General features: G+C 40.1%; 1 protein-coding gene across 1 annotated transcript in view; it reads right to left on the bottom strand.

Annotated features, from left to right (window-relative positions):
- fam13b (family with sequence similarity 13 member B) overlaps positions 1 to 21,463 on the bottom strand; it is a 65,896-nt gene that overhangs the window by 32,470 nt on the left and 11,963 nt on the right. The window contains 5 exon segments of the mRNA XM_079228272.1: positions 7,045 to 7,189; positions 7,372 to 7,549; positions 8,946 to 9,158; positions 13,550 to 13,762; positions 16,164 to 16,311. Coding sequence (XP_079084398.1) covers positions 7,045 to 7,189; positions 7,372 to 7,549; positions 8,946 to 9,158; positions 13,550 to 13,715 — 702 coding nt within the window. The 5' untranslated portion in view covers positions 13,716 to 13,762; positions 16,164 to 16,311.

The raw sequence follows: 21,463 nt of genomic DNA, 5'->3' as shown, positions 1-21,463 counted from the left end.
AACAAACACCGTCCTGCTATCGTCTGTGTGTTTTTTCTGTGTGAAATTGTTCCCGATTTCATGGGCAGAATAAAATGTCCCAGATTGTGGGACCTGAAGACACCGACTGAAAGTCTGATCTACATTATCATGTAAAATGAATTCAACGCTATTCACCAGTAATATTAATGGACGATGCTGTGAATATAACCTTGGATTATACGCCATCAAGAGCATATTCCATACCGGCCGCTGATTTGTGATATGCAAAAATGAGTCTGGATATCACCTCAAACATATAAGTCCCTTTGTGTGTAATCATTAAAATGCAGGAGTTGACATAATGAACACTGGAACTTGAATGTTTAACAGGCGTTCATTCAAATGGTGTGAATGCGACCGAGGCGCTGCTGAGTTAGTTATCATAGAAGCCTTTGAGGTGATATGACAATAGTAGAGGATACGCGTTGTTGAATCCCCTGTTGGGAGATGGAAATATTGTCCCCTTATTAAAGACTGGAAATTCAGAGTTTAAAAAAAAGAAGTTGCTGTGTGGTTTGGACGTTTTGATAGAAGAGTGCATCTCTGTATGTGTGCGTGTGCGTCAGAGAGCGGCCTGGAACAAAAGGTCCTGGCCTTGGCCCTGGCTTAGTGGTCCGGTCCAAAGTTTCGGAACGGAAAACGGAGAAAAACAAAAATCCCCACTGACATCATTAGTGGGCCAAGAACACAGAACAATGACAACAGACCGGGACTGGCATTTCAAGTCTCAAAATGTCTCAAAGGATCTTTTGTATCCCCTCCTACATTCTGATGTTAAATTGGTAAACACCAATTCAGTCGATGCATTGTCGACAAAAAGTCCAGTTTACTGGCGTTTCTCAGGTTTCAACATGTTTGACAAAAGGTTCAGGACAAAAAAAATGTAGTTGCATGGTCTTGAGATTCATCCAGTTGTGGATCATTTCAACCATTTATGTGAAAATGTAATTTTTGAGCTGCTAGTTTCCTTTCCCTTTTTTCAGAAAACTTTGCATGGGAAGCACCTTAGCGTTGCTGTAATGCTCAGAAGTGTTGTATGTATAAGTGAAGGCTTGAATTTTGTATTCCTTTTTTTGCTTACAATAACCACAACGTCTCTGCCTTGGCTGTTGCTACAAAAGCACAGTTCTGTACACAAGGGGAAATACGACAGAAGCAAGCCGTCACCACCAGTTTTACAATTTAGTGACTGATTAGTTTATTTGCTCACTGACAGACGCTGTGCTGTGCCTGTGCACTCGCCCATTACTGAGAATCATATCTCATGATGAGAGGGAGGGTTGGTAATCTGCTACAAAACATTTGTTTTGTTATATTTGTGAAATTCTCATTACATCTCCAATCAATTAATCGAATGCTCCGACACAAAAAAATTAAAATAAATTGGACAGTCTGTGGCTCACCACAGGACTGTAATAAGCCCATCCAATCATTTAATTTGACCCGAATGTAATGGTATTTGCCAGTCTGGGTAGATTCTGCATTGTTCCGGACCGAATTCTTTCACAAGCTGCTAGCCTAACAGCTGTGAGTACACACAATAGCCATGTTCGATGTTTACATTCATAATGATCATTTTGAGGGTGTTGCTATGAAGGCAGGTTTGCTAGATTTGGCAATTTATGGACTTAGTGCTGAGCTACTTTTATTGGAAAAGATAAAGCAACATTTCAGTTGGATCATATTAAAAACCAAGTGTATTCTTACTAGCTTCTGAAGCGAACCGACCCGAGCTTTAACGTTTCAATGAGGTAAATCCTTACCTGCTGCTGCACTATGAAACACACTGTCTGGGTGATGAAGGAATGTCACTAAAAATGTCTGGTGATGACAACTAATCAAGTTGAAATAAACACCAGTGAACACAAATACACATTAAGGCTTGATTCCCATAAAGGAATAAAAACACAGATGCTCATCAGCGAAGGGAAATAATCATAATCACTTTTTTTATAATTTCTAAGTTTGGGAGGAAATCAAACCGCATGCTCTTGCTCATTTTTGTGGGACTGTATTGTTTGCTTCCAGCAGTGCCACTGGAGAGGAGCCCTTTGGCCTAACGTTCCTGCAGTGAGTGGGCTGCGGGATCCTTAATCCAAATGTGTTAGAAACTGATTTACAGACGTTCATATTCTCTCCGAGCGCTCGTGAAATGCAGTCACGGTAAATCAAATCAACAATGTGGCTGTGTAACACTTGGCGTGGAAAAAAAAAGTGTGAATGTGTGTAGGTGTGTTTGCTCATACTACAGGTCTACTCAGATATTATACATCCTTGCTGTCCAACTTGGCCATCACTTTCTCCTTAAATCTCCACGTTCCAACTTAAATAGGTTATTGTTCATAAGCTTATCACTAAGTGGCATACTGTGCTTATATGAAGTATTTATGTTAAAACTATAGGCTGGAACATTACTCCATTCACCCAGCTCCAATTAATACCCATTGTCCAGGGTAGAGCTGTACAATCACTGTGGCGTCTCACACATGGCTCAGCTCCAGAAGGACTTGACTAAGTTGGCAGAGGCGAAGCAAGACTACAAATCCTGATGCAGGCTAAGGTTACACTATCAGACCTGGAAAATTAAGGCCATTTAAGAGGCTGATTGAGTGGACAGACAGCAGACTGTCCAACACTCAGCGGGCCAGATGAAGTTTCCACTTAAGTCCTCGGCGAGCATGTTGGACATTAACATTGCCGGCTTCATTTATCTGTCACCTTAACGTTTGCTACGGCTTATTTCAGACATGATGGGATCTTTGAGTTTGCATGAAGTACGGAGGGCGTTTCCTTCTCACACACTGCATTGCTGGTGATTTTAACACTTGTTTTTGCTGTTATAGTCTTAGTTAATTGCCCTTGTGAGCACAAGGAACACTAGTAGCCCCATTCTCACAAGTAATCATCTTTTACATTTTAGTTCTATTATTTATTTAGAGAATTATGCTGCTTATTTTATGAATGCAATGCACAATAATAAGTTGGGACTTTAATTCTTAAATTGCACACATGCAACATTTAAAGTAGCTTGTAGCATCAGTGAGAATTGAAACCATAGGTAGTTGTGCTGCTTTTTTTTTTACCCCAAAGAAAAAAAAATACACAATGTGCATTTAATTTCTCTCTGAGCATTCTTTATCTCGTGCTTACTTGGCATTTATGTTAATACAACTGCTTTCAGACTTCAGATGCGTGTGGGGGTTTCTCTAACATCCGAGCTAGTGAGATGACCTTTGTAACATAAAAGTGACTTGGGGTGTCACATTGAGGGGTGAGATTCAGTGGCCAAAATAAATCAAGCCTTAAAGCGCCCTTTTTCGATAGAAACAGCAGCCCCGGAAACACTAGCTTATTGAAATGGGACACCTTGCTTACTTTCCATATTTCACTACACATTGATTCTGCCTTGTTGATCAATTTCCAAAAGGTATGAGTCAGAACCGAGCATCTTGCATTCTATAGAGGATTCAATGAGGTTGTGGTCGATCACTCGTTTTCTGCCTCGTGGGATGAGGAACCAAAACAGACTCTCCAGCTGTCCAGCCATGCACCGAGCAAAAGATAAAAAAATGCCACGGGCTATTTCAGTACTGAACGCACAGACATGATGACATTTTAAATTGTTATTTAAAACAAATAAGTGAATGAGCTGTGATTACAATTATTCCTCCCTACTTTGTCCAGATACTCCGTCACAAACAGCTTCTTCAAAGCAGTGAATCAAAACAAACACACCCACCGGTTTCATCATAGCAACAAGCCTCGGCACAGCCTCGCTCTTACCGAAAACAATCATTCAAAGGATTCCCGTTTTTGCCAACAAATGAGCCAAAATCCAGTTTGGCACTTCTCATTGTTAGATCCATGCCCGCCTCATTGAGTTTCAAGGTTTTGTTCAAACACGCCATGACACGACAAACTGTCTTCGTCCGTCTCACTCCCTCTGTGTTTCGTGGACTTCTACCCTTCCGTCTCTTACAATGTCTCAGTTTCTTACATTTAGCATCATCTCTGTAGTTTATTCTAATGGTTCCAACTAACCCCTGTGAGGCGTTTTGAGCTTTCTGATTAGTCTGGAAGCCCGTGTGTCTCTTGTGTGAAAGCAGATGTGTGTGTTGTATATAATCCCCTTCATGAGGGTTTGTTCGCTCAGAGATCCACAGGGACTGGAGGTGTGAGCTGCATAGTTACATCACTGCCAGCTTCTTTTCTTATCTTTCCCCTCCCTCACCCTCTCCCTCCCTCCGTTTCTTTCGTCCTTTTCTCTCTCTGCACTTTTGCCATTTCTCCCCCATCTTCCAGGCCACTTTTTCTCCCTCTTCCTCTCCAAACCGCCCACTTGTGTGCCCTCTGTGTTACATAACACACAGGGATCAGCGCACAGATGATTTGTCTTTACAGATTTGTTTTCTCACTTTCCCTGCTGCCCGTTCTCCTGCTCTCTCACAATGATGTCTCTTGGTAATATTACTCTTTATTCTAATTCATCTGACACGTCATGCAATAAAAAACAACAAAGATAAAGAAACTGAATTTGTTGCATGAAAAACATTTCTTCTTTTTTTTCTCTTCATCTACTGTTGATCTAATCTCAATCTAATTATCTTTCTCTCGCAAGCCAGTAAATTTGTTTTCTTGAAAACGGGAAGGAAATCACAGATGAAGACTCCAAGGAGTCTAGATTACAAGGCAAGCACAATTGGAAATAAGTTTGCCGCGACAGTGCAGAGTCGCGAGTTCAGAATACATTAAAATAAAAATACTGCAACAAATAAATAAATAAAAAAAGGAGGGACTCAGTTAGGGAAGATGGAAAGAAACAAAAAACTACAGCTTAGGCAGTTGAGTGGAACTGAAACGGTGACTTACTGTAGCTGCTGTAGTGGTTTCTATCAGTGATTGTAGCCTTTAACTTTATGTATTTATGATCTTTTCAGAACCCCTGTTGGTTTGAGATTGGCGCCTTAAATGGCGACATGCGATAACGATCAAGGGTAATTATTGTCTTTCTGTGATCATACAATAACACAACGTAATTAGGCCACTCTAAAGTAAAATGTTACCGATGTTATTCTTGGTGCTGCTGGCCCAGCAGTCATGCTGTGTTGCTTGGCAACAGGGGAAATGCCTCTGAGTTTGTTTAGTCTGCCAGTCACGTTCTCAGAGTTCAATGCAGACGTAAGATACAGAACGGTATGTATAGTTCAACACAGTCAAACAGCTCTCCCATTAAACCACATCCGTACTCTGATCTCGACACTGAAGACACCTCAGCATGCATTCAACACTGTGCAGGACAGTGTGTGTGTGTGTGTGTGTGAGTGTGTGTGTGTGTGTGTGTTGGGGTGCGGCTCTTCTAGATTCTTCTGAAAAGTATTTTGTTGACCGAAGAACTTTCTACAGCTAGAGGAAGTGATTACTCACATACTTATACTAGTACTTCCTGAACTACTGCAGCTGACGAATGATTCTCACTCAGTTTGTTTCACTTGGAGAGATTTTTTTTTTGTTTCTTGATAGGATGAAGTAATTTAATCTCAATGTGTTTCCTAAAGTAGCCTGTTTGCATTAGATTTACAATAATTATTTATTTAATAACTCATCTCTGATCAGATCCTCCGTCAATTGAGTCAACATCAATAGCCCTTGCACCGCTTTTGTTGTTTAGTTAGTCACTGTACATACTAATATACACTGCATATACTTAACATTTCTGCACTTTCTTCATTGTTTCATTTTGTTCAATTTAATACGCTCTGCTGTTCCGTTTTGTTGTATATATTGAGTATTTTTTTGTTGTTGCTGCTGCCACAAACAAACTTCCCCTTGATGATGAATAAAGTATTCATCTATCTATCTAGATTTACAAACCACTATCTCTGGAACCAATTCTTGCAACTAATTTTGCTTGGAATCGTTTAAATGGACGACAGTATATCCACTGCAAGTCGATAAACAATATTACTGTGCATACAATATAAAGGTTCTATCATAAATCAAGCAGTATAAACTCACAGGGGAATGTATGCATCAAATCATAACAATGTTGACTTTTCCATGAATTCACACTCATCTAAAAACTATATAAAAACACATTGATCTCTCCTCGTTACTCCAGGTTTTCCAATGTTATGGCACAAATATTTAATGCATGCTATGATGAAGGATCGGACCATCTTCCAGAGATAAATCTGTTATCACCGCTTTGTCTTTCTCCTCAAAGGAAGCGGGGAGTTTGCTGTCAAGTTTGATGGCATACCGACATTTCAGTTGTTCACTTTTCATAGAGAGGGTGTGTCCGTTTCTCTCTGTGTGACAACCCGGAAAGAATTTCACCCCTGACCCGGGCCGAGTTAAATGCCCCATTCAGCTGTCTCACTGCCGTTAAAGAGGAAGAACAAGAGAACAAGAGGAGAAGACAAAAAAGAGGTTTGATGTGTTTTGTAATTGGAATATTACTTCAGGGATGTTGACAGGGAATTCATTTATTAATAACTTATCTTTTATGCAAAGAGCCTTGCAACAATATGTAGTGGACTATTTGTTCTCTATTGCAATGTTTAATGTAGATTGTTTTTATTTGCAAAATACAAGTTCATGTTCGCATGAATCATGCAAACAGTAGATCTATACACCGACTATAGCGGGCGGAAGAAAATACTCCTCAGGGTGGAGGGAGGGCTGAGCAAAAATAGATAAAACATACTTTATATATCTTATGAGGGGAAGTCAGAAGAAGAGGAGATGTGTATGCCTGAGACCGAAGACTAAAATAAAGAATAAGCTGAATAAAAGGACATCCTCTCTGTGATGTCTGACAAATGTTTCTTTGTGACGGCTTCAACAACATTTAGACCTTCTTTACCGATCATGTAATGACACATTTGGAGGTATCACTAAGCATAACTACAACAAGACAATGTGCCATTTAAAAAAGCATATTCTGACATAGTATTCAAGAGATTGACTGAGTGGTGGCTAGTGAATATGAAGAAGTTAGAAACAAAAGGGGACGGTCAGTACCTGTTCATTGATGGAGCTGTAGTCGTTGGTGGTGGAGACGTCATCTTCCTCGGAGTCAAACAGGCCCTCTTGGTTGTCCAACAGCTCTGCCAGGACTCTGCTGACAGACTCCTGGTCTCGAAGGTCCTCTCCTTCTGTTGACAGACTGCAAACACAAGACGGGAGAAGAGTGTGTTGTATTGGTTGTACACTGCTTCCCATAGGATGTTAAACAATAACAATAACTGAATACATGTGTAAGTGCAAAGCATGTACTTGGTTATCCTTGGAACTATTTTGCCACAATGAATGTGATTATTTAAGCACAATTATTAAAAGGCCTCTTACTGGAAGATGTCTGGTCCGAAGACAGCGGCCAGCGTCCCGATGTTCCAGCTCTCCTGCTGAAGGGAAGCCACGCTGGCCAGGAAGCGGCACAGGAAACGCAGCAGGCCGTAGTTCAGCTGGGGAAGCTGCTGCAGCAGGTACTTCAGGTTTCTACACAGTTCCTCTTCATTGCTGTAATCTGAAGGTGGTTAAAGAGAAAAATACCGGTTATGATTACATGTGAATAATAACATTTGTATATGCTTCATTGCAGTCACTTACTTTCTCCAATTACTTTTACTGGAAAAAAGGTGTTTATATTTATCATCCCCATTATAATGATATGCTTGAAACAATGGTACACTCAATGTTGCAACAGCGCTCCTTTTCGTTACTGTGGAATGCATGATGGGTTATCAATTCAATTCCTTCGTGTTCCTGCGCGGTTGACCGGAAAAAATTGTTCACTGAAGAAAACAGCAGACAGAGAAGATTGATGAACAATCTTCTGTGAGAGGGGAAATGAGGGGAAACAGGAGATGGCATTCAGGTGGAAAACGTAGTGGTGTCGTAATGCCATTATAGTATATAAAAGAGTGAGAAAGGAATGACATGGAGGGTCCCTGCAAACTCCTCCACTGCTTTAATCTCCATGACAGCCACAGGAAAAACCATCATCATGTAAATAGGATTAGAATAGATTATCTGTGATAACAACAGGGCAGTGCAAAGAGGAGGAACAGAAACAGAGCAAATGTGGAAGTGGGAGATTTGTGGAAGTGACAATTCATTTTCCATTAACCATGTACTCCCCCTCTTAACTTGGCACCTGGATTGGTCTGACTGGTACATATCATAAACGACATATAATAATGAGTAAATCTCTTAATTAGGTCATGAAGCTTAAAAATATTCTTAAAAATGTAATATGAAATATAATATAATAGGGGCAAACAACACAACCTTTGCCATTAGAGGGTAGTTTTTCTGACATCTACCTTCATACAATACACATATGTACATTGAACGCATTATTGATCATAGCATCATTTTCAATGTACATATGTGCATCATCAGTACCGTTTTAAGATAGACAAAACACACCATTTAGGTACTTGCAGTACTTCTTACCTCCTAGTGCTATTAAAGCATTTCTACTTCATTACTTAGCCTTGCACTGTGTGCTCACAGCTCAGATGACGACAGGTTGCACGGCCTCAGTCATAACATGTTTACGCAAAACCAACGACGATGTAATCCGTAAATGAGACAATAGTGGGTGTTTTGTACTTAAAGTTGCCTCTCTTTTTGTGCCTTGATATTAGGTCAGCTTAGGCACTAAGCTGGGCTTTTTGCCAGACTGTCACACTCCACACTGAGATTCAGGGGGAGGAGGAAAAAGTTCAAAAGGGTATAGCAAAAAAATTGCTTTTGCAACCAGCACAAATACGTCATGAACTAACCTAAAAAAAAATAGGCCCCCAAAAAAAGATCAGTTGATGGGTTCAAAGTGGATGAAAAGAGAAAGAGGGTGGGGTGACTGAGTGGGTGGAGAAATGGGCTGAGAAGTGGGAGAAGCCGTCCCCGTCACACACCTTGGTGCAGCTGTAGAATGTGACCCTGTATCGCCGTTGGGATGACCGGCTCAGGAAGTTCCTGCAGGAAGAGTCGGAGCAGACTGACGGCTGACGCCAGGTCCGCCTCCTTCTCTAGCTCCACCTCCTCGCCGCTGTCATAGCGCTGCCGCAGCCAATCCACACGCTCTGCGTTGCCGTTAACAAGGAAGAGCCCCTCCAGGTCCAGAAGACCTGATGACACATAACACATGGCAGAGCAATTATTACTGAGGTTAAAGACATTATATCATTTTTATTGGTTTGATTATTGGGTCAATATCCTTGTTTTTAAACCACCTAACATCGTGCACAATACAGGAGAGACAAGCAGTGAAATATTGTGTGTTTACTTTTGGAAATCTTATTACATCATTTATTCATAAATGCTTCTTTGCTTGTCAGATAACAGCTGATTTAAATGTAATTTGTTTTTAAAAGGTTATTTTATTATTCCTGTGCACAACCTGCAAATAATTTAGTCAAAACCAAATGACTTGAGCATCATTGCTGGGAAGATGGCGTAATCACGACTCTACTCCGCTAACAAGTCTCCTGTATTTATGCTTTAATCTCTAAAAAGAGGCCTTAGTTGTAGCTGGGCATTGACAGCTCAGTGATTGATCTGGGGGACCTTCCAGCGTGTTCTGTAATTGTAGCTGGTACATTTTCTATAATAATGTTCTATTGTAGAAACTCCTTATCTGCTCATAAATTAAAGTGCATTGAGAAACTAATAAATAACACGCTTTGGTCTCTGCAACATATCTGTGGATTGTGCTGCAAGGGTTTGTGTGGATGTAAATGTAGTAAATAGCTGTGTCCAGGTGCAGGTCAGACCATAGTTCTAGTGATAACAACAACAACAACAACAACAACCGGTAACTACCTGAACGGAAATACCTGCTAACTGGTCATGTGTATTTCTGAGCTTTGGACCTAATAAAAATACATCTGACTAAAATAAATAACTGGCTGACGTGTTGATGTAGTAGAGAACTGAAGGCTAAAGAATAAACCGGTAACTTATTCGGTCTAGAAATGCAAACTTGAATTTGATCCGCAGCTAATAGAAGTACAGGACATGTGCGTCTGTTTGTGCATACAAGTGCTTTTGTGCATGTGAACTTCCTCCTTATCAGTATGAAAAACAACCCACAACAGGCATGACCACTTGAGTTACCATTACTCCAGTCTTTGTATTTAAAAGGACAAACCAATTGCAAAAGCAAGTCCAGTCGGGACTTTAGCCAGTTTAATGTGTTTGCTCCTTTATATAATAAGGTATCTGTTCAATTTGTATAATGTTATGTTCATATTATGTACTGTGTAGTCACATGAGTCTCCTGCAATGCTTTTTTTTTGCGTTTTCTGAAGTTAACAACAACTTCTGCTGGTAGCTACAATAACAACTACTGCTTGGATTTGCACAAATTTAAATCAAGTGGATGTTCCATTAACTCGTTGCTATTCTAGGCTCGCTTTAGTCCTGACAAATGATTTATGCAACAATAGAGGAAATGGACTGCAGTGTGAGAAAGCTGATCGACCTGTTTTGGGTAAATTTCCCAAATTTCCCTGCTCCAGAAGAAAACGGTTGACCAATGGAGCCTAAAGGAGCTCAGTGTGGGTCAAACAAGCTAGTTTGTATGTAGAGCTGTCTGAATACGTCTGAAGGCAAAAAAAAATGTTATGCCGGGCAAAATGCGATGAATCGTACAAATGGGGATAACGAAGCACACTTTCGGACATTCTATCCTCGGAGGAATTCATGGTTTTGCACTAGAACTGGTCTGCATACAAACTATTTTCTTTCAACCATAGTTCCTACATGAAACTGCTCACAACAAGGTGTATTTTATTCTCCATTCCCAACCAGTACTCACTTTTCACTTATCAACAAAATGTCCTGAGGGACACATTTCCATTTTACAACACAATGTACCTGTTCACATCACAATGTCCATACTGTTGATTAATGATTCAACTGAAACATTGATCAGCACTATTTAACACAGTAAAATAGCTGTTCAAATTGTATTAACGATGTAATCTTTCACAGATGCTACAGCTTTGGTCCGACACCCCTTCTAAGTGCTTTCCATTTCCAATCTCTGTCGTACATCATATTACCTTTTCACTTCATATTTTAAAACACTCTGCTCCTAAAAACTCAGACACACAAATCAAAACAGGGGGGATGAAGGCCTTTTCACAGGCTGAATAACTTCTGGACTGGCAGCACCACTCTCATTAATGCGCCAACAGAGGTCCGGAGGATTAAAGACTTATTACATAACCTCACATGGTTGAGCGGCCCCGGGTCACTCAAACCACCAACTGGCTTCACTGGTTCCTTGAGTGGAACTGAGGTGAAGATTCATTCCAATAGTTTAAAAAAAATGAATAAAAATACGCACCCACTGGCTTGATATGTTTTACAAGAACATATCTTGTTTGTTATTTCACAATGGAGGACTGAGAAATAGCTTTTCTATAGATAAACTCACCAACTGACCTGTCTTGTAATCTTTAAATCTCAACAATAATTCCACATTGATTCTCAGGATACTTCCCTTTATTCAGTAAATGAGAACCATTTAACGACTTTTCAACCATTTATGGCATTTTTTACAGCCAGCAAACGGCTTCTACTGTGAGACACATCGTATATCAATTCTACAAATGAATCAAGTTTGCACGGCCCAGAGATGATGAGATTTAGAGGAGAACTTAAACAAATCTAAATGTGCTCAGGACGCGTTGCTGATGTGAACCATGGAGAAACGGAGAAACTGAGTCAGAGAGGATTGACTGGTTAGGTATCTGGCCGAGGGCTTAATGAGTTATGTAACACGAATTGACTGGTACTGATGGTGTTATGTAGCCAGTATAATCATCAGCTAAATGCAGATAAATTCGGCCTGTGGCTGGTTAGTTTAAAAACTTAAATTCGGCTCCAAAAGTCTCCGATTTTTAAAATCACTGAGGCTCTCGTCCTTGAAAGTAAGATATCTGAACTGCCAACCAGCTCCTGCAAAGACAGTGGCATAAGACTGAAGTTCCTGCTCTGCGAGGCTTGAAGAGAAATGCTCCAGGGGGGATGTGGGAAAGGCTCAGGGACAATGCTTTGGTAGGTTCCTCGCTTCACTGTTAAGCTCATCTGTTTCCACAAGCGGAGCTGCAGTTGAGAGGACTGTTATATAATAAAGAAGGAAGTGGACCGTGGATCTGTCTGCCGGTGCAGTCAGAGTTCATCTTATCACATAAACTGGATCTCCACTAACGACATATTTTGGTTTATCGTGACGCAAGGGCAGTCAACAGCAGCAGGGCGTGCTTGGGATACTGCAACGTTAAACAAGGCAATGAGATGTAACTGAGCAAGTATGTACTTAGAAGGTATTCGTCTTAATCCTGTTCTCTCATCTCAATCATAAATCATGTGAAATGTCGCTATGATTTTACATTTTCAGTCAAATCAGAACAACTCCATGAAGGTGATCAGTCTTAATCTACTAGATACAGGCTAAAAGAGCTGCTGTGACTCAGGGGGTAGAGAGCCTGTGGTGCCTTAATCCCAATGTTTCCGTCCCCGGCCCCTTAAGTCAAAGTGTCATTGAGCGAGACACTGAACCTCAAATTGCTCCTAATACTTAAAATGGGTAAAATGCAGAGGCCGTATTTCAATAGATGCGCTGTCTACACATTTTATGTGACTAATTAAATAAAGTTTAAAAGCTATTAAAGAATCATTCCCATTTTGTTTGAATGAGACAAAATGTCATATTTCTTAATTCAAACATTAAATATGTTCGCTCCGAACGAAAGCTGAGATGAATGAGAAATAATCCAGTGTTACTATAATACAATAAATTAAACTGAAGGCTATTACAAGACAATGTAAGCTCTTAATACATGGAAGGGATGTAGGTGCATATTAATAAAGTGCAATAGAAGAGCAGTGAAATGTTAAAGATCTGCTCATACAAAGAGAATATTCTGCAGTTAAGGCCAGAATATCGTCTCTTTGTATGAGCAATTATATCCCCACAGAGAAAGATTTTTAATTTTTGGTCTTTGAGGATTTTTGTAGAACCGTTCTGCTTTTTTCCATAATCTAAAAGTAAAAACTATTTTATTCAGAGTGTAGCCACTTTGATCATTTTCATGGGCAAGAAGCAATGTGATAAAATATGCCTCGTTAAAGTATAAGTCCAATGAAAGTGTTTTTTCATTTAGTAACTGTGTGTCTGTTCGATGCTTTTTGGTTTCATTTCACAATCCCTTTACTGTTGATTTTTCTCTTATATGTCACCACAAACATGCAAGTTTGTATTAGTCAAGCAAATATATTGTATCACAGATTTGATTGGTTTATCAGGCATTTAGATGTACTGAAATGGTTGCATTGGTGTCATCAGCATCGGTTGATATTTTAGGTTAGTGAATATTAATTTGATGGAAACGATTTCCATACGAGTCATGAATTGGATATAAAATGGCTTGAATATGGCGTTTAAGCATCACTTTATGTCTGTGTGTGTGTGTGTGTGTGTGTGTGTGTGTGTGTGTCCGTCACTCACCATGCTCCTCGATGTAGTCGACGATGTGTTTCACCAGTGCAGGAACCTCGTGGCCACTGATTGTGTGTGTGCGTGTCACCTCCTCCAAAGGAACGCCAAAAACACGCGTAGTGCTGGCTGAGCTCCCGCCCTCATTGCCTGGCAACGGAGACACACTCTTCCTCATGGCCGCCTCCTCCTCCTCACCACCACAGCCCCGCCAAGACCTCACGTCTTTAGGGAGGGGGAAGGGGGAGAAATGCAGAAAGAGGGAGATTAGACAAAAAGTCGGATGGAATGATTTACAAAATAAAAGCCTTGGTGAAGGATTCAGCTCGGCTTAAAACATTATTTATATCGTTAGTCGTAGACACGCTGTCAAAGAGTGGAGAAAATCACTGATAGATGGAGAGATCAAAGGAGATAAGAAGAATTGCACAAACAAAAGGAGCACAGCACACTGAAACATGTGGGAGTGGCTGGTGTTACATGTTTGTGAACCTCCCCTCCTGATATCAAACAAACAAAGGAGAGAGGAGAGAATGGACAGCAGCAAGAGCAACATATCTGCTCTAAAAAATTAAAACCAAGAAATATTGGTTGGCTAAAAAAAAAACAAGTGCAGGCCTCCTCAGAGCCGTGAGGAGCACTTCAATCAAATTCAATTCAATTCGAATTCAGGACAGGGTCTATCCCGTCCTTTAGAAATCCCTAAGTTAGGACGGTGAAATAGGATTTCTTTCCTAAATGTAGCTGGGAAACATGTTTCTGGAAGACTAAATATCCTGAATGGCATCCGAAGCTGTGATGAGACCAAGGACAGGTGGAGGTGAAGAGCAAGAGTGTGTATTCTAGTGAATTCTGTGTCTGGCGAAAGTCCAATCAGTGTTTCCAAAGCGAGGAATTTAGACCAAAGGTGGCTTAAATTCATTTCATAACAAGCCTCAAAGACATGTTTCAAGGACCCGCCTGTGGGTCGACAAAATGTTACAAAACTTAGGCTGAATGTATCCCTGCATTAAAGGAGCTGTGGCAGTAAGATAATAAAACTGATGTATTGAGGTAAAGTAATAGAGTGGTGGTGTTGCTGTCAGACAGGTATGATGATCTGTACTTAAAGCAGAACATTCCCCAGTATAAAGTAGTATTCTATCAACGTCTTAAAACTATTTACTCCCACAGAGGATGTTTTAAATTACATAAGCACAATTCCATGATGTTGAGAGTCAGTTTTTTTTACACTTGTTACATAATCATCATTTGAAGGTCATTACTTAAATTAAATTCTCATGCCTACAGTATTTGGCATCATGAAAGAGTCCTGAGTTTCCATGCAAAGGTAATGCTGTGAATGCCTGAGTCAGACAATGGGATGGAAATCAATGCAAAGCAAGCAAGAATATGCAACAACAATTTCTGCACAAAGTTGGTCTTTGATGATGGCCGGTCGGTGAGTAATGTGAACGCAAACGGTGGCAGATGGAGTCCAGTCTACCCATCGGGAGAGGAGGAACGTCGCCATGTTTTTATGTTTTATTATTACATGACATTCAGTGTGAAGATGTGCTGACTTGTTAAACTTGTTGTGTTATAACAAAATGTTTTTCAAATATTTACACTTACAATACATTACATACAACAATGTGCTGAATCAGTTGTCATTTTGTGGCCAAGTTTCGCTGATAGGCCTCAGATACAGAGCTCACAGATGTATCACAATGCAAACGAGTGCAATTTTGAATTAAAATTGTTAACAGAAAATAACATTCTCTGGCACATTTGTATCGTTTGTAGCTACTGAACTTCGAGTTAACCAAATTACACAGTGAACTCTTGGCTCTCTGTGTGCCAGTTTGTCTTGCTGACATTTGGTCAAAGTTGGTTTCCTCAAGAAAATAAGCACCACTGTATTGTTTTGAAATATGAGGGGGGGGGGAAGAATGGACTGTGATTTTCTTTTGTACTCTTTAGATGGGCCAACAGAGGGGTGAATCCTCCAAGAAAACACTCTTAGAGGTTATTCACAGCTTATTGCATCGTGTCACTTTCAAAACATGTAGTGAGCCGCTAACTAGGAAGTTGTAGAGGGTAAATGACAGGGGAAAAAGCTCTGGGATTCCAGGCTGCTAAATGGGTTTTATGTATTTAAAATATTGGTATTCTTGTACATTCAGTGTGTTTACTCAAAGCATTACCATGTCCAGAATCAAATTGCATAAAATACTCAAGTTTAACAACTGCCTGTATTAGAGTGTACCTATTATTCTGTATTAGGAGGAGGAAGTGGATACTTTGGGTTGAAACTTGTTTTTTTCAGTCTGTGAGGAAAATGTTAGCTCAAATGGTTAAAGTGACAGTCTCTACATAAGTCTTAAAACGTGAGTACTATAGTATTACAAAAATGTGCTATGTGTGTCTCGTCCATTCATTGTTTTGAAATGAATTGGTCCTTGGTCCAGCAACTAATGTACCTGCGTGTGTGTGTGTGTGAGAGAGTGTGTGAGTGTGTGTGTGTGTGTGTGTGTGTGTGTGTGTGTGTGTGTGTGTGTGTGTGTGTGTGTGTGTGTGTGTGTGTGTGTGTGTGTGTGTGTGTGTGTGTGTGTGTGTGTGTGTGTGTGTGTGTGTGTGAACTCACCGTGTAGCAGTTAAAGTGTGTCCAATCTTCTCCTCCCTTAGCCAGAGAACCACCAAACCATCTATGGCTGCTTCAGGTTGTGGCAGAAGATGAGCCGGTAGTTCCTCATTGACGGACCGCTAATCCCTCTTGCAGGATCCACTTCTAGCTACAATAAAGGAGGAACCGAGAGAGAGAGAGAGAGAGAGAGAGAGAGAGAGAGAGAGAGAGAGAGAGAGAGAGAGAGAGAGAGAGAGAGAGAGAGAGAGAGAGAGAGGTAAGTGAGAGGAGAAAAGAGATGGGGTGAGAGAAAAAGATGGGATCTGGTAAGTAACAATCTCTGATATGTTTACAATCATATGTAGAGCTACTTTCTATTGGAATATAATGCAACATTGTTTCAAGCTGTAACATATCTACAGCTTTTATATGTGCTGCTCTCAACAACTGAGATCAAGTGTTTGCTAGAATGTATTACTATTATTATTATTATTATTATTATTATTATTATATGTATTATGGTGCATATGAAGAGATGCATACTACATTTGCAGCAGCAACAACAACAGCTGTTTTGGATAAAACTGAGTATCACTTAGATCTTATCAATTCTGGTACAGATTCTCACAATTGTTCATATTAATTCAGTATGAGAAAGAAATAGAAAGTATTGAAGGCAAAAAAACAGGTTTAGCTTGCCATACTTAGTAATGTGCTATAAATACCTTTGCACTGAGCAATAATACAAAATGTACTTTTTACTTCTCATTAATCAAAATAAGATTTATAAAATGGGTACTGCAAACAAAGACACTCACTCCAACGTGACGTGTGTACCACAGTTAATCACATAAGGGCATACCAGCACCTCTTCAATGCAGCAGTTAACTCCATCATGACGACGGATTAGACCGTTTGTTTAAACAGACAAAGAGAGACTTTGTCCAACAGAAAATCAACACAGCATTGACTGCTTAATTATAATAATAAATAAGGAATAATTAACACATGATTACTTAACCACACGCAGAATTGAACGCGGATGACCAATGAAACACAAACGGAGGGGAAGGCTTGCACAAAGAAAATAAAGCGATCAGCATAAAAAGCCAGCCTTCACATTAATATTTGTATCAGGATCAAACCAATTAAAACCTGTAACTGGTTGAGGAAAGTTGAAGCCATGTTAATTCAGAACTCGAGGTCCTCTTTTCTTCTCATTTAGAGTTTTTTCTGAGTTCCCCCTCAAGTCTTTCTACATCATTTTCCCTTCCCTTCGTTGTTATCCTTCTACTCTGCCCTTTCTATTTATCTCTTTAATCTCATCTTCCTACCCGAGGCTTGAGATGTCACGTTGTCCAAGGGTCTGCTGCGGGCTGAGGCCCAACACAATAATTAAACACACACCGGTTGGGCCAGAAAGCTGTGCATGTGCGTCCGGCATGTCTGTGCATGCCCGAGAAAATGTGTGCAAACTGCCACTTTGAATCTGGGGACATTAACCTGTTAACTGTTGGCAAGTGTGCGTGTGTGTGTGTGTGTGTGTCTTTGTCTTAAAAGAGCTGAATTTTTAATTCAGAGCATTTCTCTGTTTGAGGGATCACCTCCACGCGGCTCACAATATGGCCGCGTGGCGGCTCGCAGCTAACGGTGCTAACAGCTCGAACAGTGCAAAACGTTGATAACAGAGCTGACTGTGACGGTACAGCGTTATCAGTAGTGCGTTTCTTTTCGGAAGCACTGAACCCTAATTGACACGTCACTTCCTGAGAGCCTCCTTGCCGGTTGGATGCACGTTTAAATATTGTAATATTTCACTGGCAATATGCAGTTCTCATACAGTTGGTTACATACTCCACACATTGTTTTAGCGTTCTAATTAGATTGTTAATAAGGAATTTCAGTCAATTTATATGCGAGATGGGATGAAAGGGTGAATGGGTTTTTTTTGGGTGTGTAGCTGGTCTTTAAATAGGAAAAACACAGTTCTGCTTTTTGAGAGTGTTCTGAAGTCAGAAAGACACTGAAAAATTAAAGAGATGGCGAAGGCAGGGCGAATGTGAGGGAGAAGGAAAAAAACATTTATTGAGGAAACAAAATAATTTTGGTTTACTTGAATTTTAAGTTATTATAATTTAAAGGTTTTGAAAGCTAGTGTCCACAAAAATAAATTAATCAATAAATGAACAGTGTGTTTATTCCTCGCTGTTTTTCTTTTTTTTTTACCTGAACATCGTGAACACCTGTTTTTTTCGGACATCGTCAGATCAATACATTATTTTATTTATTTAAACTGGACAGCTTTGAGAAGAGGCCTAAAAGGGTTTGGTTTCAATACCGAGTTTGATGCTCAATCCAATTCCATGAAATGCTTTCCAACCAGACTTACAGTTGTTTGACTTTGAAATGTTTACTTTCATTTGTCCAACACATTGCAGAAGTGTTCAATGAAGTGCAATGAGTTTGTTTGTCTGAATGATTGATTTAATGAACCATTAAACAATATGTACACATGCACCTGGTTGAGCCTGGATGGGTCTTGTCAGGTTTCCTTACGCAACAATTCTTTTATTCTTGCTTTTCAGCTCCGTCCTTTTACTTCTCCTTTTTCTTCCCTTTCATTCATCGCTATTCTGCACGCTACACCAGCCATCCACCCTTCTGAGGCGGTCGGCTTCACCTCTACATGAAGCGCAATAGGGATTGCCATTGAGGAAACATACTGAGTTATAAAGCACTCTTTAACTTTCCCTGCATGTCTTTTCCCCTCTTTACTGTCTGCCTCTCTCGCCAAACAGCTTTCAAAGGATAACGGATTTGCTCCTTCCCGTTAGAAGCAGCCATCTCTGCAAAAATGGTTTAATTTGAGCCAACAACAAGCATTTTTGAGAGTTTTGGCAACCAGCATGTGGAAATAAAATCCTGTGCGATGAAAGGTGTAATCCTTAAAAACTACAGTCTGTGCAATGCTCCAAACAAGGCAGATACAAGGAAGGTTATTCTAACTATTTTGGATACAAAGGGGGGTTGGGGTGAAACAAATCATTAATCATTTACCTTTCCTTTCATTCAGTCCAACATTTTTGATTCAGTATGAAAATGACCTCTGGCTTTTAAAATGTTTGGTTAATAAACAACCTAAATCCTTGTCATGACCTTTTAAGTACACGATTAAACCACCACTATTGTATTGCTGCTTTGGTGGGACTATAATTATTCGGAGTTACAGCTTTTAGTGGATTCAGCTCAGTGCCAGCTGTGACTCTGTGCCAAATGCTCTTTCAAAATGTTTTAATTTTTTAGTGACGACCATATAGGTGCTTTTTATCTAAAAGCTCTTTATGTAATACATCACATATAATTCCAAGCAGAAGTTCAAGGTTACATATTAACCCATGCATTTCTGTAACGGATGGCTCTGTATGGGACTTAAACCTCCGCAGTGTTGGTGCCACACAGAAGCTATTGGGAAAAAAACACATTGGTCTTTTTAACTTTTCAGAGCACAGGCAGCAGTGGGACGACGGAAGAATCAGGAGCTGCCTTAAATGGTCCTGAACTGCCCGTCACCTAATTTTTCAGTTGAACCAAAACCATTAGAGTAAGCTTCACCAGACACTGGCCACTTTCATAGATTGACCCATACATTTGTATGACTCACTTGTACACAACCAATATGACAGGATAGACCGTTCTGCCCACATGAAGGCAGATTTCACTGAAGCCGAGTCAAACCTCCCAATGATATGCTGATTGTATTTGACCTTTTCTATCCCTGAAATGAATTTGTCCTCTTATGCCATGTTGCCCTTTTAGGAACAAATACGGTAAATCCTCTGAAACATAAAGAAAGCATTTAACCTCATTTATTTTTGTTGCTGGCTGAAGTGCTGAACTTCATTTTCAGGTTGTCTTATTACTTAAGGTTATTAAACGGGCGTTTCAGAAGTCCTACATGTTTGTACAGATTGCAGAGTCCTCTAAAGGCATTCTTTAGCCCCTATTCTTTCCAAAAAACCAACTGAACTGGCACTGCTAGGTCCTAAGCCTCTTTAGAAGCTAGAGAAAATCCCACTGTTGGAGCTGGAATCCTTATATTGGGCCAGTGCCCTAACTATTGAAACCAAAAAAGGTACCATAAACCAGATAATGTTGTAACTGAATGGATATTTAAAAAAACTGTACTACTGCATACTGTTTGAATATTGTACTATGATTACTACGGCCCATGATTTGGGAGCCTAAATAGCGCAGAACCCTAGTGCATACACCTATTAAACAAGGGTTGTCTTGTTACTGCCAGACTCAGACGGATGAGGACAATGACACTGAGATAAGGGAACTCAATGTTCCCGAACCAGCATCTTGTCTGCCATGAAAACTGACCCTAAAACGGTCTCCGTGGTGAGGATTTGGCGAGTAATGGAACGGTCTAGAAAAGCTCTGCCTGTGTTTCTTTCTGTCTGACTATGCGTCTTAATCCCAGATATCATGCTTGACAGCCTCCTGCTCAACAATGAGGCACATTGTTAGAAGGGAAACAGAGAAAGTTGAGGCAGTGCGCTATGAGAGAGAAAGATCAAACTAAAAAGGACCAGGAGGGAAAACAGCCAACGAATCACATGAGAACACAGAGAAAAGTACACCAGGGGAGACGCAATGTGAAACGTTTCATTCAACCGTTTGCATAATGATCATCTAAACTAAGTTAACTTTCCAGAGTTGTAAAATAGATCCTCACAGGACTAAGCAAAACTTCAGTGAGTTCACTTCAAAGTCATGATCTACCAATCAAAGCTTTTTTTTAAATCTCATTGGTAGCTTTTTTTAATACATTTTCTTGAATGGAAAAATATTAATACCACCCTTTAAATAAGGAATCTGGAGAGAATTCCACAGTTTGAAGCAGACCACTGAAATATGTGTGCTTTAGAGTAATCTGCTTAAAGGGCATACTGATATTTATTTATGTGGTCCTCGTCCTCTGAAATAAAAACAAACAACTTTTGTAATATTTTCTGGTGATACTCGGCTTTCAGCCCTGCACCCATCTAGAGATGAAGCGCTCTGCAGGGTGGCATCAGTTAAATCAAATGTCCTTTTGAAGAAAGGTCACAGGTTCAATACCTGCAACACTGTTCGACTCTGTGAAGTATGCTTCAGGGAGACATTTAACTATTGCATCAGTCATTTTGAGCGAGCAAGTTAAATCATCCCAATATCAAAAACACACAGCGACAGAACGAGTAGACAAAACCTTTAGTGAAGACGTGATGACTCTAAAGAAGCACAAAATAAATATCAATGAAAAGCATAACCTG

The sequence above is a fragment of the Taurulus bubalis genome (genome assembly GCF_910589615.1).
Source record: "Taurulus bubalis genome assembly, chromosome: 13".
Taxonomy (NCBI): domain Eukaryota; kingdom Metazoa; phylum Chordata; class Actinopteri; order Perciformes; family Cottidae; genus Taurulus; species Taurulus bubalis.
Note: the sequence above shows the minus strand (reverse complement) of the source record. Positions and strands in the feature narration are given on the sequence as shown.